Raw genomic sequence first — 16,047 nt, forward strand, 5'->3', positions numbered from 1 at the left:
CAGAGGTATACCCCACTGTTGCCAATTCTCGGATCTTTTGAGGAATTCTCCAGTGTAAGTGTGGTTGATTCTCGGTTTTCCATGTTGCTGCTTTCTTCCATCCACTTGCTTGCTTCTAAAATTGAATTGCCATTTTCCCATCTTCCTTGGTCTTGCAGAATTGTACCTTAAAAAAAAAAATCCCTTTAGTGTAGTTCTAGTAGGTTTTCAGGAGGGAGTATAATTAGATGCTTGTGTTGAATCTTCCAGCACCCTGGGAAGTCCTGATATCCCCTCTTCACTTAGCATTTGAAAGTTGAAATTTCAGAGCTTACAGCCCATTTCTGCCCTTCCCAAAAAGAACATGTTGACAGCCAGAAGCACAGTTGGAGTTTTAAAATTCTGCTTATCTTTGTAAATGCAAAGCTAATGATTGTTTACATTTTGAAGGGTCCTGAGAAATTGCATATTTGATTCTTCTGTATAATGCATGAAGCCCACCTATCAAAACATTTTTCTGTGTGTGAAATTGAACATACATACTCAGTCCATGAAACATGAACAGGTGTACAGCTTAGTGAATATGGTTAGCTACTGTTATTTGCAGTAGTTATGTTCCGTAAAGTTGCCTCTAACACTGAGTTAGTGAATACTGAGTCATTGCCCCTTGGGGAAGCACATGGTTAGGGTCCTGTGAGCCTCTGGCTGGTCACCAATTTTAATTAACTGATCAATACATAACCTCATTTTTTTCTCATGAAGACATCATATTTAATATGTATTTTGATTCGTAATCATTGAGCTCAAAGCCTATAATAGCAACCTAACTCATGCCCTGAATGAAGCCTATCTAATACATTGTTTTTCCCATAAGGCACATCACATCCTTCTTGCACTTAAGGACCCTAAGCGCTTTACCTCACTCAGGGGCATTTTAAACAGCACCAACAAAAATGTGAAAAGCATGGCCCTACGTAGGCCGCGAAAAAAGCACCTGCTTTACCATGGGAGATCTGAACCAAGCCAGAGCCTTGGTTGTTGGACCTCAGCTGGGAATGTGCGTATTGGGTGGCAGATTTTCCACGAGTCTGTGCACACGCTTGTCCTCAAATGACTGCGAAAGTGGTGGGAGTGTTGATTTGGGGGTGAGCTCGTAGGTGAACTGGCATATATGCCTCCCGCAAATGATGGGGATCAGCTGTACGTGTGAAGCAAACACCTGTGTAACCACCACCCACGGAAACTAGAATTTCATCAGTCCCCTGTCCCAGAATGTGCATTTTGCTTTCAGAAAGTTCTGATTTTAAAGGGGTTTCTTAGCTTCAGTCTGCCTCTTTAATTTGATAGTTTGGGTTCTGCCTCTGAAGTGTTATCTTCTCTTTGAGTATTTGAAGATAAATATTCAAGATAAATATACTCAAGTCTCAAAAGCAGGCTTCATCTTCTCCATTCTCTTGGGTATGCACTACAGGACTTGGGTTTCAGACCCTTTACCTGTCAGTCTTATTTTTTTTCTGGACAACTTTGAGGCAGTTGTATCCCTTTTTTTATGTGGCCTCCAAGTTTAATACAGTACTCCAGGGTTCACACTGAGGTTAGACTGTAGGATGGGAAGTAAACCCAACAAAATGAGGACTGCCATTTCCTTGCCTTCACTCTCCTTCCAGTTGTAATACGAAATTTCATTGTCCTACCCTCTGGCAGACTCTCTGTATAATCCTGTTGCCTCTATCTTGTGTGTAGAGACAGCATGACTTGCTGACTCAGTTTCCAGAAATTTTCAAAGCTTTTCAAAGTCTGAGTTCTGATGTATCCTATTCCCTGTACACTCTAGGAGTAGAATGTCCATTGATTCTTGATTATGTCCCAAGAATCTTGAGAAGTTTGGAGGCACCTTTATGAGCCTGGCTGTGTCTTTGTTTTGTTTCTTTTACCTGTTTATTCCTCATTCCTTGACGGTGCATCTTTTTTAACCAACAGGATACGCTTTAGCTTTATTAATGCATCTCTGTCTTTTGAAAACAAAATGGTGCTGTTTTCTTCTTTGTAGTTGAAGATCTTGTTTCTCCTTGAATTTTATAACTTGGCTTAACCTTTTCTTCCTTTTCAGTGAATTAAGTGCAGTCAACAACTTTCATCTCTCATCTTTCCATTTATTCTTTGACTTAGTATTCATCATTTATCGAACACATTCTGTGTGCCAGGTTCTTTGCGTCTCCAGCGTCTAGTAAAGATGAGTAAGATGTAGCCTTGAAGAAGTTTGGTTCAGGAAGGGGGCCTGCTCCTACGTAGTTACACTGGCAAGGTGTGTGTGGAATGAGAGGGATGACACATGGGATCGCAGACAAAAGTCACAGTTCTCCTAGGAGGCAGCTGAATCCTAAAGGATGTTTTTATTCCTTTAATTCCACTGTGCCATTACCCTGCTCCTCCCTGCTCTTCAGAGGAGCGTGATCCCTCAAGTGCCTTCCTTTTACCACTTGAACTAAGCACCACTGCAGCGGCCTGGTTGGTGGACACACTGTTGGTCTGTTGTTCAGTAGGGTGTGCAAATCTGACTCTTGCCAAGGCCCAAGTTTCTGAGTCTGTCAGCGCATACTTTAAAAAATACTTCTTTTAACCCAGTCAACGAGCACATTTTTGCTAAAACTGTATACTGATGTTTAGAAGATTCACGGAATATAAATATTTTTTTATAACCCTTTTATCTCCACTCACTAAATCTTTTGCTAGTTCTTACCTCCCCTAGTCTCCATGTCATTGCATTGCTGCCCTCCTCCTGTTCTCTAAAGAGGCTGACCTGTAAGGCAAAGGCAAGGAACTGAATTGTGCATGAAGGGGAGCAATCAACAAGACAGGTAGCTTGATGATGATACCTGATTCCTGCTCTCACTATCAGTTTCATGAGCTTTGGCATTTCATTTACTTGCTGCCATAGTAACCAGGACTCCTGCCAGTCTTCCTCTTTCCCATCTTTTATTCATCTGTACATGCATCTGGAGGGGGGATGGGGAAGATAGAAGTGGAAATCTCACAGTAAAAGGGTGTGGATTTTCGAATGTCTATGGAATAGGAAGCATGGAGATCTTAATTTTAGCATTGTTTCCAGCTGTTGAAGTAATACTAACCACAAGTAGTTCCGTTTTGGGGTTGTCATTTCTCCATGTCACATTCAGGGAGAGCTCCATTATTACTGTGAAAAAGCGGAGCTTTTATGTTTATTAGAGTTGTAGGAGATCACTGCTGAAAATCCTTTATAAACTACAGTTCAGCCCGAATCACTCATTTTTGAGATGATGAGAAGGCAGCCAACTTCATACTAGAATGTGGTTCTTACCTTTGTCTGCACCTGGAGCGCTAGTGCCCAGGATTCTTAAATTCCCAGGCCACTTGAATCAAAGTATCTGAGATGAGACAGAGGCCTCTCGTTTTTAAAGTTCCTCAGATGATTCCGGTGTGCTCTAGAGGAATGCCTTGGTGATACTGCCCTTTGCCTTTGATTCACCCAGATTGTGAAAGGGATAGTTGATTGTATGCAGTTAAGCCTCCAGATTTGGCCTTAAATAACCTCTGATTGATATTCTTTGACTTGAGACCTGGGAATCAAGTGGATTATTTAAGGAGCAAAACTGCATTATAGTTGAACTACAGAGAATTGCTGTTAACCTAGGCCCATAAGTAACTGACAATTAGTAAATTCATATATAAAGTTGGATCTCATGTAACCATGACTTTCTTCTTGCTCTGTGAGTTAGTTCTTTAAATTTATTCATCTCTAACCTTTTGATACCAAGGCTGGTATTGATGTCTCACTGTGGGCTGGCTGCAGGGGTCCCTTGGATGCCTACTGCATTTTGCAGCTGAAGTCACTTTACTGGTCATCCTGCTACCTTTACATTGGCAAATTCTGCCAAGCTATGAAGTGTGGCTCTGCTTTATTATTTGCCCTTTGTTACTGGCACACAGTAATTTATGTAGAACTCAAGAGTCATTGGACTCTTGCTCCTCAGATTTTTTTTTTTTTCTAACATTTTTCCCTGGGTTCTTTTTATTTTCATCACATGCCCCAAAGAATACATTTTTATGTCTGATGTCCCAGGTCTCAAGAATCTCAGTCCTGGCTACATGGCTGTAGAATATGGTCAAGTTCTTCTTATGTTTCTCATCCCCTTGATTTCATTGGCCACTGAGTTCTCAGGGCCAGACTCAGCCTTGTCCTGTCACAACTCCTTGGTTGGCTCTGATTCTAGAACCGGTGATCTCGAGGCCCCTATCTTACAAATTTCAGGTTTTTCTCTGATTATCAAGAAATGGAGCTGCCAGTGTAACAGCTCATATGCTGTAAGTACAGCTTGCAAGTCTCTTCCAGTAACCACTGAGCTATCCATCGATACCTCTCTGATTATTATATTATTAAAAATCTATATGGATGTGGAGTCAGCAAATGAGTTCCAAATGTTTGAGGCACAGGTTTGGGACTTCAACACAGTATTCGCAAATTATGGCATCCATAGTAAGATAACAAACAGTTGGCACAGATTAAGGGGAAGAAATCCATTTATTTATTTATTTATTTATTTAAATTAAGTTAATTAACATGTAATGTATTATTAATTTCAGAGGTAGAGGTCAGTGTTTCATCAGTCTTATATAACACCCAATGTTCATTACATCACATACCCTCCTTAATGTCCATCACTCAGTTACCCCATCCCCCACCACCTCCCCTCCAGCAAGTTTGTTTCCTTTGATCAAGAGTCTCTTATGGTTTGTCTCCCTCTCTGATTTTTTCCTTGGAAGAAATCCTTTTAAAATCAAAACAAAACAAAACTGAATTTTTCTCAACAGAAGTTTGTTTCTAAAACACCTTTTATTGCTCATTGTAAAAAGTCAGATAGTAAAGCAAAGTGTAAAGAAAAAAGAAAAACAGAATAGTCCTCTTTTCTTACTGCTAGGGAAAAATAGTAACATTTTGCTGTATATTCATCCAGACCTTTTCTCCATGTATGTATACATAAGTATTTTTTTTATTTAAAAAAAATATGGATTGACCTTGTATGCTGAGTTTTAATTTTGTTACAGTATTTTTATGTCTTATATAAGGATCAACATCCTTTTTCTAAGTGGTTGTATCATACTGATTCATTCATTGAAAATAATTTAGTGAACCAGTCTTCTATTAATGGACAACTACCTTTTTATTCACTGTCCTAATAACTTTATGGTGAGATTTTTTATACCTAAGTTTTTGTGCATGGTTATGGCAGTTTTCTCAGAGTAAATTCTTAGAAGTGGCTGTGGGATTAAAGGTGTACACATTTGAAACTCCTATATCCTGCCATTTGCCCCCAGAAAGTTAACATTTTTACCTGTAGTGTAGGTGAAGGTTTGAGGAAACTGAACGCAACGTGCTAAACAAAAAACCTGCCTTGAGTGGATAAAAGCGATGGCTTCTGTGTGTACCGAACACAGTGCCCATGTTGATTCTGCCCCGGATATAAATTCCATCTGAATCTTCCTGTTCTTCTGTCCTGCTGTTAGTCTAGACCTGCTCTGAGAGCGCCCTAACTGACCCTCTTTCTGCCTCTGGAAGAAGTATTCTGCTGTCAGTCCGGCCGCAGTCCGCCCTCTCTAGCCCACCAGTCACAGGTAGCTGCTCCTTTGGAGTTCTTGTAACATGGGTACTTTTTGCGTCAGTCTTGTCTCTGTTTAACTTCCTTTTTAGTTAGTTTACCTACATGTGTCTGTCTTCATGTCTGTATCGCAAACTTTTAAAGGGCTGGGACTTCGTGTTTCCCATCCCTGTGGCTGCCTTTTTGGAGGTCGATTTCACCGTGAGCAACCCAGAAGATACTTGGCTTGAAGAGGCCTTTGAGAGGACTGTTTCCAGATCAAAAAAAATTAGGTGGAGCCTTAAGAAATGGGCAGTTTCATCAGGTTCAACCTGTATTTCTGATAACCCACAGAATGTGATATGCACATTCAGTTTTCTCTCCCTCCTTTTCCAGACATTAGGAATATGCTTCCTCTTTACAACTGATTTGTGTCGTTAAAATTATTTTAAAATTATTCCCCAATAAAGATTTCTAGGTGGTCTCATAAAGATGATCATGTAAATTAAATACCATATTCGTGGGTGCTTTTCACTTGCTCTACATTTTAGCCACTTTTAGGGCTCTGTAACTTTGTTAAATGGTCACATGATATGTCTGTACTGTGAACGCACAGTTTCTAATCTAAAATTTGAGGTACTTTTTAGAGCACATGACAGTTGCTTATAAAAAAAGTTTTTCAGTGCATGCTACTGTTTGTTACTTTCCTAGTGCACCGTATGGATGTTGGTTCCCTTCTCTTTTCCCATCCTTCCCCACTTCTGAAGGCCTGTTAAGTCTTTGTTCGATAGTTAGTCCATATTTGTTATAAATGGTCTTGTAAATATGATTCATGGGCAAAGTAGTAGAGCGGTACAGTTTTACTTCTAGAAGCATTTTCTATCTTTGACCTTTGAAAAAGCCTATAAAATTTACTATTCTGGTCACTTAACCCATAAGTTATACAGTGTATAATAGTACATACAATGTCGTCACGTCTGAACGTGCATTTATATAGCGCTTTATTTTTTTAGTGTTCTAGATTTGTCCTTCCTGAATCTTACACTAATTTTTAGAATAGCTTCTGTGCTTAATAGTTTTTAATCCTTAATTACCTAGAGGACTGCAACTGTTGATTCAAATTGTGGGGCAAAAAAGGGGTTCTCTGAACATAAAAATATTTTGTAAAGCAGTTCCCGTGGAACCATTTTCAGGGTTGGCCTTTGCAGGTGTCGTGAGGCAGGGCCGGCGCTTGACACATCTTGAGATAGATGGTTGTCCCTTCTGTTCTCCCAAGGTCCCTTAGTGACAGAACTTCCCTTAAAGCCTGGTCTGCTCTTAAAAGGTGCTCACAGGTTTTCTTTTTCAATTGCTGTCAGAATCTCAATGCAAAATTTCAAGGAAATTTTTTTAAGGAGATAAATCCTGGAATTAAGATGCAGCAGAGAACGAGAAAGGCTTTCACATTTACATTTTCCCAGGTTTTGACAGTTTTCTGACCTGGCTCCACCTTCCATAAATCTTCCCTGCTCCGGGGAGTTGCACACCTCTTTGTTAAGTGAAAAAGGCGAGGTGTACTAGGTGCTGTGCGCTGTTCAGGGTGCATTCTGTGTGCCTTTTATTTCCTGCTGAGCTGCGAGGGTGCTGTCGTAGGAACTGAGTGCATCTGAGGGCCACCGGCTTTAAAATCTTAATTGTTGCCAGAGTCTAATTTACAAGATATTTTGTTGACAGGCTTCTCTTCTGGGACGAACATATGTTTAATTAGATAAAACATTGGTTATTGACCAATGGTACTTTATAGTACTCCCATGACTTCTTAGTTTAAGTAACCTTACTGAAGGGGGATTTTATTTTGGTGGCAAGTAGCGATGTCGTCCTTCCTTTTATTTTTCCTATCTGTTTGCTCTCATCTTTATTGTAGAAACTTTGTCCATTAGAATCTCTAGAACTATAGTTTTCAAAATGTAGCCTGAGGAGCCTGGGCTTCCTAGGGACCCTCTCAGGAAATCATTACAAAAGCAGTAGTGGGTAGAATAGCTGGGGCCTTAATATAAATCCAGGCAGTACAACCAAACCTTACTTGACATCAGTGTGTTCCTCGCCACTGTGCAATTGTAGTTTTTTTTAAAAACCCAATTTCACTTCAAAACGTCCTTCAGAATGATGGGTGGTGCCAGAATATTATTGGAATTTAGTCTTGGCAAGGGCTTTAGAAGTTAGCCAGTCCAGTTTCCCACCTGATGGAAAGACTGATTCGGTGGTCATCCTGTATCTTTGCACTTCTAGTGATGGGAGGGAGGCTCGCTGCTTCATGTCGCAGCCCATCTCGTTAATATAGCTGGAATTTTCAGGAGTGTGTGGTTTACATATTGAAGCTCTGTTTCTCTATAATTTGTACCCTTTGATTCCTGTCTGAACCTCAGGGTCTGATCAAAATATGACCTATTTTTTTCCAGAGTAGCCCTGCAAATATATGAAGTTTTGGATTTTCTCGGAGTCTTCTTTTGCAGCCTGAATACCAATAGTTTTAGTAATTAATAATACGACCAAAATTGGTAATTTTGTCCAGTGTGAATTTTTTTAAGTATTGCTTAGTGTAAATTTTTTGGATAGTACTTTATCTTATCAGCAAATAATTAGAACAGTCTAAATTTAATATTTATATTTGCATATATACTTGGGCTTGCTATCTGAAATACATGAATATTTAGTTTCACTTCTATTAAATGAATTCTGGATTCTTTTAAACTATAGTATTAGTATTAACAGCATTTTGGCACTACATAAAATAAATAGAAAAAAACTAGTATTGTCATTTTGCTTGCTTCAGTGTTGCTGCTACTAAGTGACAGTGAGCTATGTTGTATATGAAAAGTGGCTTCAAATTGTAGTAGAGATTGGAGGAAACTTAGGGTGCCTCAAGAGAAAAAAGGGAGGAAGCAAGCAAGAGAGGTGGAATTGATATATTAATTTACTTATTTAACCACTAGTTCTAGTGCCCGCTGCCTGATATGTGGAGTGTTTTAGACTTTGGGAGTACAGTTGAGTCCATGATGGACAAAAGTCCTTGTTCTCTTGCAACTTACATTCTAGTGATGAAAGAATATTTACAGATTGCCACAAGTACTGTACAGAAATGGGATGACGGAGTACCTGGGGTGTGCGGGGCACTTTTGGTGATAAGGATATCAGGATGAGGAGCACAGAAGGAAAGAGAGGGAGACAACTTTCAAACTTTGTATGTCCCTAGGATATTTTGAGAATTACAGTATAAATGTTTGTGCGAATCTTGTAGAGTCAGAAAATTTGTTGGGAACCGCTGATTTCACACGTGAGAAAACTGAGGCACAGGTTTAAAAATGAATAAATTTTAACAATCCATCCAGGATTGTAACTCATTTGTGAATGAGCTGGGACTGGAATCCAGTTTTCCTAGTTCCCATTCACATTCATTCATTGTTTCTTTTCCATAGTTTTTTTGAAGTGAACGTTTTTAGCCCCTCAGTCTGTGCCTTCCCAAAATTGTGTTTCATTGCCATATGGTGGATTGGAGGAAAGTCTTAAGGAGCTGCTTTTAGATGGGATGGGAGAAGCCTATGAGAAGCACACACAACCTTTCTTAGAATAGTTGGAATTAAATGGCTCAGAGACCTTGTGAATGGGAATTATGGCAGCAAGATCATTTATTTCCTGTAGGCTGTATGTTCTTACAAATTGAACATTGTGCTGGGTTGGATTGAGGAGAACTTTTTGTTTTGTTTTGTTTTGAAGCCAAAGAATTTTGTTTTCATAGAGCTATAGGTTTCACCAGATGAGGAAAGTTGAAGTTGGCACCCTGGGTTGGTTAGGAGATGAGGAGCTTGGTGGTTGGACTGTGAATCTGTAGTCACTTCTGTGAATCCTGTGGTGATGTGCACGGCCAGGCTGATGTTGTTCAGGTAGGTTGGTGCCATGTGTGTCTACCTGATGACCCATCCCAGGGGGCGTTCTCTGTCTGCATACCTCAGTGGCCCAGGCTCATGGTTTTTATTTGTGGTACATTTTGGGTTAGTGGATTGAGGCCTTGTCAGCATCCCTCAATCCATTGCAATGTAGAGCAGAGGTTGGCCAGACAGTAAATAACTTAGGCACGCACATACAAGCAAGGTCAGGGGCAGAGGGAGAGAGGAAGAAGCAGACTAGCAGACTCCCCACTGGGCAGGGAGCCTGACATGGACTCGATTCCAGGACCCTGAGATTATGACCCGAGTCGAAGGCAGACACTTAACCGACTGAGCCACCCAGATACCCTGAGAAGAAATATTTTTGCTCCTCCGTCTTTCTTTTAAAACTTTCAGGTTCTGTGAAATGAATGTGGCCATTGTAGCAGTCTACAATTTGACCTTGACATACTAAAGTTGAATAAAATGTATTTTTATATTTACCTAGAGTTACATTCTTGTTAGGTAGCTTTACCCTTTTTTTGGACAGAAGAAAATTTTTTATCTCAGAAGCTCTTCAGAGGGGGTTGCTGCATGTTTCATACTGTAAACACTTGAATTGGAATTTAAACAAGACAGGAGTTATTGAGATATATACCTTTTTAATCAGGCAAAACTGAAATTAAAATTTATGATTTGGGTAGCTAATCAGAAGACTGTAATCCAAGTTTGGGTTTTTTAAAAAAACCTTACCCACATCTTTATTTTTAAAGACTATTTGTCGCCTTATCGTAAGTTAATTGGGGCAGCACCAGGTCAAGGAATGGCATTGTTAATGAAATGAAATATTACCCTGCTGTTACCAGTGAGGCTTCTGCAGAAATATGGAAATGTCTGTGCACTAGTGAAATGTGAGAAGAATTTAGTCTCCATGTTGATTAGAACTATATGAAAATATGTTTGTATACAATGATAAGAAGAAATTGCCTTAGACTTTTTACCTGGTTAGTGTTAATGTGAAGTGATTTGGGCCCCTGTTCTTATTGTAGGTGGGAAATGTCTGTTTTATCATAAAGCTGTTTAAATACATGAGTATAATTTTTAGTAGGAATCTAAAAAATCCCTAGTGGGCTACAGTGTGAGATGAAAGTAAAAATTTTATTTCTCAACCTTAAACTAATACTTTGTGCATTCACAGCATTTTAACAGAATTCGTCAGGAAGAAAATTTATAGAAATGGTGGATTTTCTTTGGTTACTGAAATGCACCCTTAAAATGATTCTCCAATATTCTTTTCACTTGATCTTAAATGAGTCACTGGAAGGAAGCCTTAAGTTCACTCCTGCACTTCGTGATCTCTTTGCCTGCATCCCTTCAATTATGTCTGATGAGAAGTGTCCCTTTTCCTTGCCGAGGTGTCCTCTGGCATCCTCTGCCCATCCCCCGATTTTTTTCGCTGGTGTTCCTTCCCTTGCACCAGGCTCTTCCACTTACTAGCTGCCATGGCCTCTCAGAGTCATGGCATCTCTCAGGGGCCCAGTTTCCAAATTGGTAAGCCGTCTTTGCTCTTTCCACACCCCCCCCCCCCCCGTGAAGATTAAATATGTAACAATAAAACACTAGACCAGTGCTGGGCTCACAGCAGTTACACAATAAATCAGATTGCCATTGTTGTTATTTAAAACATTTTACATTTTATCCTCTTGACTGGTTCATTCCCCTTTAACTACTAACTTGCTCACGTTCTCTGCCTCCTAAGACATTCTTTCTTTTTTTTTTTTAAGATTTTATTTATTTATTCGACAGAGATAGAGACAGCCAGCGAGAGAGGGAACACAAGCAGGGGGAGTGGGAGAGGAAGAAGCAGGCTCATAGTGGAGGAGCCCGATGTGGGGCTCGATCCCAGAACGCCGGGATCACGCCCTGAGCCGAAGGCAGACGCTCAACTGCTGTGCCACCCAGGCGCCCCCTCCTAAGACATTCTGCTCAAACTTTGTCCCCCGGGCCCCTGTTCTTTTTCTTTCCCTTCATTGCTGTCACACCTCTGCCACGGAAAGCTGACATCTAGCTTCTAGCCCCATCCTGCTGTGTGACCAGGCCGCCACCATACTGTGGCATTTGCTTCCTTTTCGTCCTCTACCCTATTGTTCTGGAGTCTGCGTCTTCCCCGAGTTTCCATGACAAGGTGGGCCCGATTTTCCTTGTACTGTTTGACTACCTTTTCTGTTTGCTTCTCTGACTTCAAGTTCCCTTGTCAGCCCCCACATGGTTGTGTTCCCCCAAGGTTCTCTTGCTCTCTTCTCCCCCTGCACACTCCCTCCACGATCTTCCCTATTCCTGGGGCTTCAGACAGCCCTTCTGTGCAGATGATTCTTAAATGGGTAATTCTAACCCGCCCTGTTGTTTTGAGCTTAAGGTTTACATCTTGAGACGTCAACCTTGAGGAGCTATGGGCAGCTCAAACTCAGCATGTCAAAATCATCTTTTTATTGTCCCCAACCAGCTTCTGCAGATTTCCCTCTAGCTGTTGGTAACAGTACCATTTTCCCAGCCTCCCTGTCTTGGGGCCTCTCCTTTGCTGCGTCTCTGCCTCATTCTTGTTCTCCACGTTACCTTAGCTGCATCTTCGCAGGTTTACCCTGTAAAGGATCTTTGCTTCCAAAGTTGTTTTGTGTATACATATGTAAAGAGAAAGATCTGCAAAGAAGTTCACTGAAGTGTTTAAAGTCTTTGATCTCTGGGTGGTGGGATTTTGTACTGTTCAAATTTTGTTTTTTTTATCAGGTATTTAGTATATATGTGCTCGCACGCAGCCTTTTACCTCTCAGCCCTCCTGTGTCCTGACTGTCACCCAGTGGAGCTCCTGCGAGTTATTTCCTCAGTGCACTCATATGTTCTTGCCTTTGCTCCTTTACTCAGAGCCCGTTACATTGGTTTTTTGCGTCTCCCATTGTCACTTTTCAGGGCTCCTCTCAAACTTTTCTTTAATGCATTCATTTTCCCAATTGAATGTGCCTTCTTTCACAAGCTCTCCGGTCTCTGTGTCACTTCCTGTGTTCTGCCCTCTGGTTCTTCTGAGGTGGCTTTTTGTGTTAATCCCTTTATTAGATTGTAAGCTCCAAGAGAGCAGAGATTGGGTCTTACTCGTCCTTTTCCCCTTTTGGTTATAATTCTCCGTATTTTTCTTTGGGGACAACCCCCTTTCCCACTGGCTGTGGTTCTGGTGGGATGGTCAATCAAAGTGTCCTGCCAAGAGGATGGGATGCTCTTCCCCTGGAATTTGGATTTTGAGTCATGGGATACGAGGACTGACAATGATTGGCGCGGATTCATCCTGGCCAAGGTGCTCTGAAGAAGCCATTTCTTAGTTCCTGCTTCCCAGACCCCTGCAGCTGCTCTGGTTCCTGAACTCTCCAAGGCCTGGTTCTTCAGATTTTCCTTCGTATCTGTGAGCTATCTCATATCCTTACGCCAAATGTCTCTCTCTTTAAATTTTAAGTTAGCTGGACAGTTTCTGTTGCTTTTTTCCCTGCCAGTAGAGCTGTTGTGATTGGAACTGGCCAGACTTAATTGTTCTAGTTCTTATATTGATTCTGATATGTTTTTTTTTTTCTCTTTAAAAATGAAAACAAAAAAACAGCCAGAGACTGCTGCTGCTTTGAAACGTACGATAGAAGCCCTGATGGACAGAGGGGCAATAGTGAGGAACTTGGAAAATCTGGGTGACCGGACACTGCCTTATAAGATTTCCGCCCACAGTCGGCAGCACAGTAGAGGAGGGTAAGTTTCTTCATGAGTCTCGACAAATGTCCTTGATAGGCGGTAAAGAATGCTGTTTAGTTCATCTTAGAAATGATTGTGATTTCTCAGTAGATCTCCGTTGCGCCAGGTGGTGTGCGGGTATATGCTCACGGTGTTGGGATTTCCATGGGCTCCAGTAAAGCTGGCCCATAGTAAACCACAGTCAGTACAAAAACAAGTCCTATGAGGAGCAACAGGTGTATAAGCCTTTGATTGCGGGAAACTTCTCTTGTCGACCTAAACACTGTTTTCCCTTGACATTTCTTCAGCTTTGCCTTAAAATGCCTCAGTGAGCAATGTGTGGTCCACATGCTCGGTGCATCCTTTGTAAATAATGTGGGTTGCAGGTAACAAGCAAAAGGTACTCTGGGTAATGCGCATAACAGCATCTTACCCACAATAGAGAAATGGTTTTATGTACTCCAAACAATAATCACAATTCTGTTAACGAAATTTTTTCTCACAAAAGTATATAGCACCTTCCGCAAACATGTCGAAGATTTGACTCTGTAGTAATAGCTATCCTTGTAGAAATTCTTTGTTACCGGTTTGCTTGTTGAGTTGATCTGAAGCTTCTCTGACCCCTGATGATGTTAGTTTTACACTCATTATTTCTGGTTTGGAGGAGAAATCTTCTGAATTTGTTGAGTTTCATAGAAGTGGTGATAGAGAAGATGGAAATCAGTTTTTAGTAGTGGGAAAGTCCAGGAGTTGAAGACTCCATTCCTTCCCCTCTGGTACTTGCCAGCTGTGTGGCCCTCACCAAGTCTTTAGCTTCTCTGATTCCTGCTTCCTTGGATACTGAACTCAGGGGTCGTTCTCCCATCCACGTTGTCGTGGGGATCAAATGACATCATCTCTCGAAGTGCTGTGTGGACAGCGTGGAGTGTGGATGGTGCCGCGCTTATCCACGCAGAGCTGGGGGTCTCGTGCAAGTGCTGTCTGCGGGAGAGGCCTGTGTGCAGTCACGCCTCACACTGAGACTTTCTTACTGCATTTAAAGCTCTGCCGAGGTGGGGCACATACTGCAGATTTCGTCTTTTGATTGCTTCACCTTGTTTTGTGCTGGTGTTGAGCTTCTTGAGAACACCTCTGAAGAGAGTGCCTGCGGCGTTGCTAGGCAACGTGAAATGCACAGTGGCGATTCCTCTTCCACAGTCATAGCGGAGAGGGATGGAGATGGTGTGTAACATTTTTTTTAAACTTAACCACAAAGGGGTTTCATTTTAACAGCAAGGCTATGAATCCTTTTGCCTTTTTGTTTAGAAAGGAGCATATAAAATTTAGCTAAGGATTATTAGCCAGGTTCTTGGTTAGAAGGCACTGAACAGGGAGAGAAGCCTGTTCCTTCATCCATGTGCTTTCAGGGTTGTGCACTGGGGGTGCTTTCTTCTGCCCTCTTTCCAAGGAGAATTTGTTGAGGGTCAATGTGACCAGCATTCTAGAATTTGCACTTCTCGCCAGTGCTTTGGTTGTGCTGATGCTGCCTCCTGAGGACCACACTTTGAGAGCCGCTGTATTAACTTATTGGTTGTCAGGCCTTTGTGTGCAGTGCTGGGGTTGGGTGGTGCTGTTTTTCTTTTGTGCATGGAGTAAATTCAGATCCTGGACGAACTGCCCTGGAACTAAGCCCGAACTGTTGACAACACTTAGCCCTACTTTCCGGGTTCCCGACACGGTGCGTGTGCCCCACTAAGGATTCTTTTCTGTCACTTCATTCATTTACATTTGAAGATTTTATCTCTGGTTCTTCTACTTTCAGACTCCTCAGCAAAGGAGGAGCAACATTCATAAAGTGTAACATATATGTGTGTCGTATACAGACACAGAACCTCCTTCCCAGTTGGGGAGTTTCATGGTATAAACGTGTTTTTCTGGGATTAATCAATGTCTGGTATGTATTTGTTTAAGGTAATGTTTTCCAAAGTGTGGTCTTTGAAATACTAGTTATATAGATAAGCTCCACCAAAAAATGGTGTGTGTGTGAGAGAGAGAGAGAGAGAGAACGCACAAGCTGTTACGTGTGGGATTCTTTGCACAGTCTGATCCCTTCTAGAGATGCGCAGCATACGTGAGTGTAATAATGGTGAGAAGCCCTTCAGTAAGTTGCCTTCATTTATCAACTTTATTTGTTACCTTTTATTTTTGTAACCCTCGTTAATATTCTTCACAGTAACTTTTGGTAAAAGAGGAGATGAGGGGCAATGTATTTTGGAGTTACCGGTATAAAGATTTAAAATTGAGTGGTGTTTCAGGTGTCTGTAGTGTCGAGCGTAAGGGTAGTCTGATATTCTCTTGACTTTAGCCAGTCCTCCCCTCAGGTCACTACCCGCAGTGATGTTTGTACCAGGCTTTTTTTGTTCACTTGATAAGGTCTGTGTGTGCGCTGCACTTAGCCACATAGGGTGTTACAAACGTGCCGGGATTATGTGCTGGGTGCTGGAGAGGCTCAATTTTTTGAAGTGATAAAGAAACAGTGGACTTGTTTGTTACGAACTTAGCATTCAAAAGTTTTTAACTCTTGGGACATCCTTGGAGGCATGCCTGGCATGTGTCTGTAATTTCGGTGAGGCGCTGGTTTGAATCCTGAGGTTGGTATTTTTTAGGGGGCTAACGAGTGAGCCTAGATGCCCTCCAAGAGTACACATCACATTGTGTAACTGTTGGTATTATGTGTTTGTTGCTCTTAAATTTTATGGGAGGAAATGTATATATCCTGGTGGTATTCCTAGGTCTCGGGATGGTTCTTGTCA

At 41.4% G+C, this 16,047-nt stretch overlaps 1 protein-coding gene across 1 annotated transcript in view; it reads left to right on the plus strand.

The window, feature by feature from the left end:
* The window catches only part of MRPS6 (mitochondrial ribosomal protein S6), a 63,629-nt gene that overhangs the window by 36,221 nt on the left and 11,361 nt on the right, over positions 1-16,047 (plus strand). The window contains exon 2 of the mRNA XM_044391593.3: positions 13,134-13,273. Coding sequence (XP_044247528.1) covers positions 13,134-13,273 — 140 coding nt within the window. The remainder of the gene's footprint in view (positions 1-13,133; positions 13,274-16,047) is intronic.

Source organism: Ursus arctos, unplaced genomic scaffold (assembly GCF_023065955.2).
Source record: "Ursus arctos isolate Adak ecotype North America unplaced genomic scaffold, UrsArc2.0 scaffold_4, whole genome shotgun sequence".
Lineage (NCBI taxonomy): Eukaryota > Metazoa > Chordata > Mammalia > Carnivora > Ursidae > Ursus > Ursus arctos.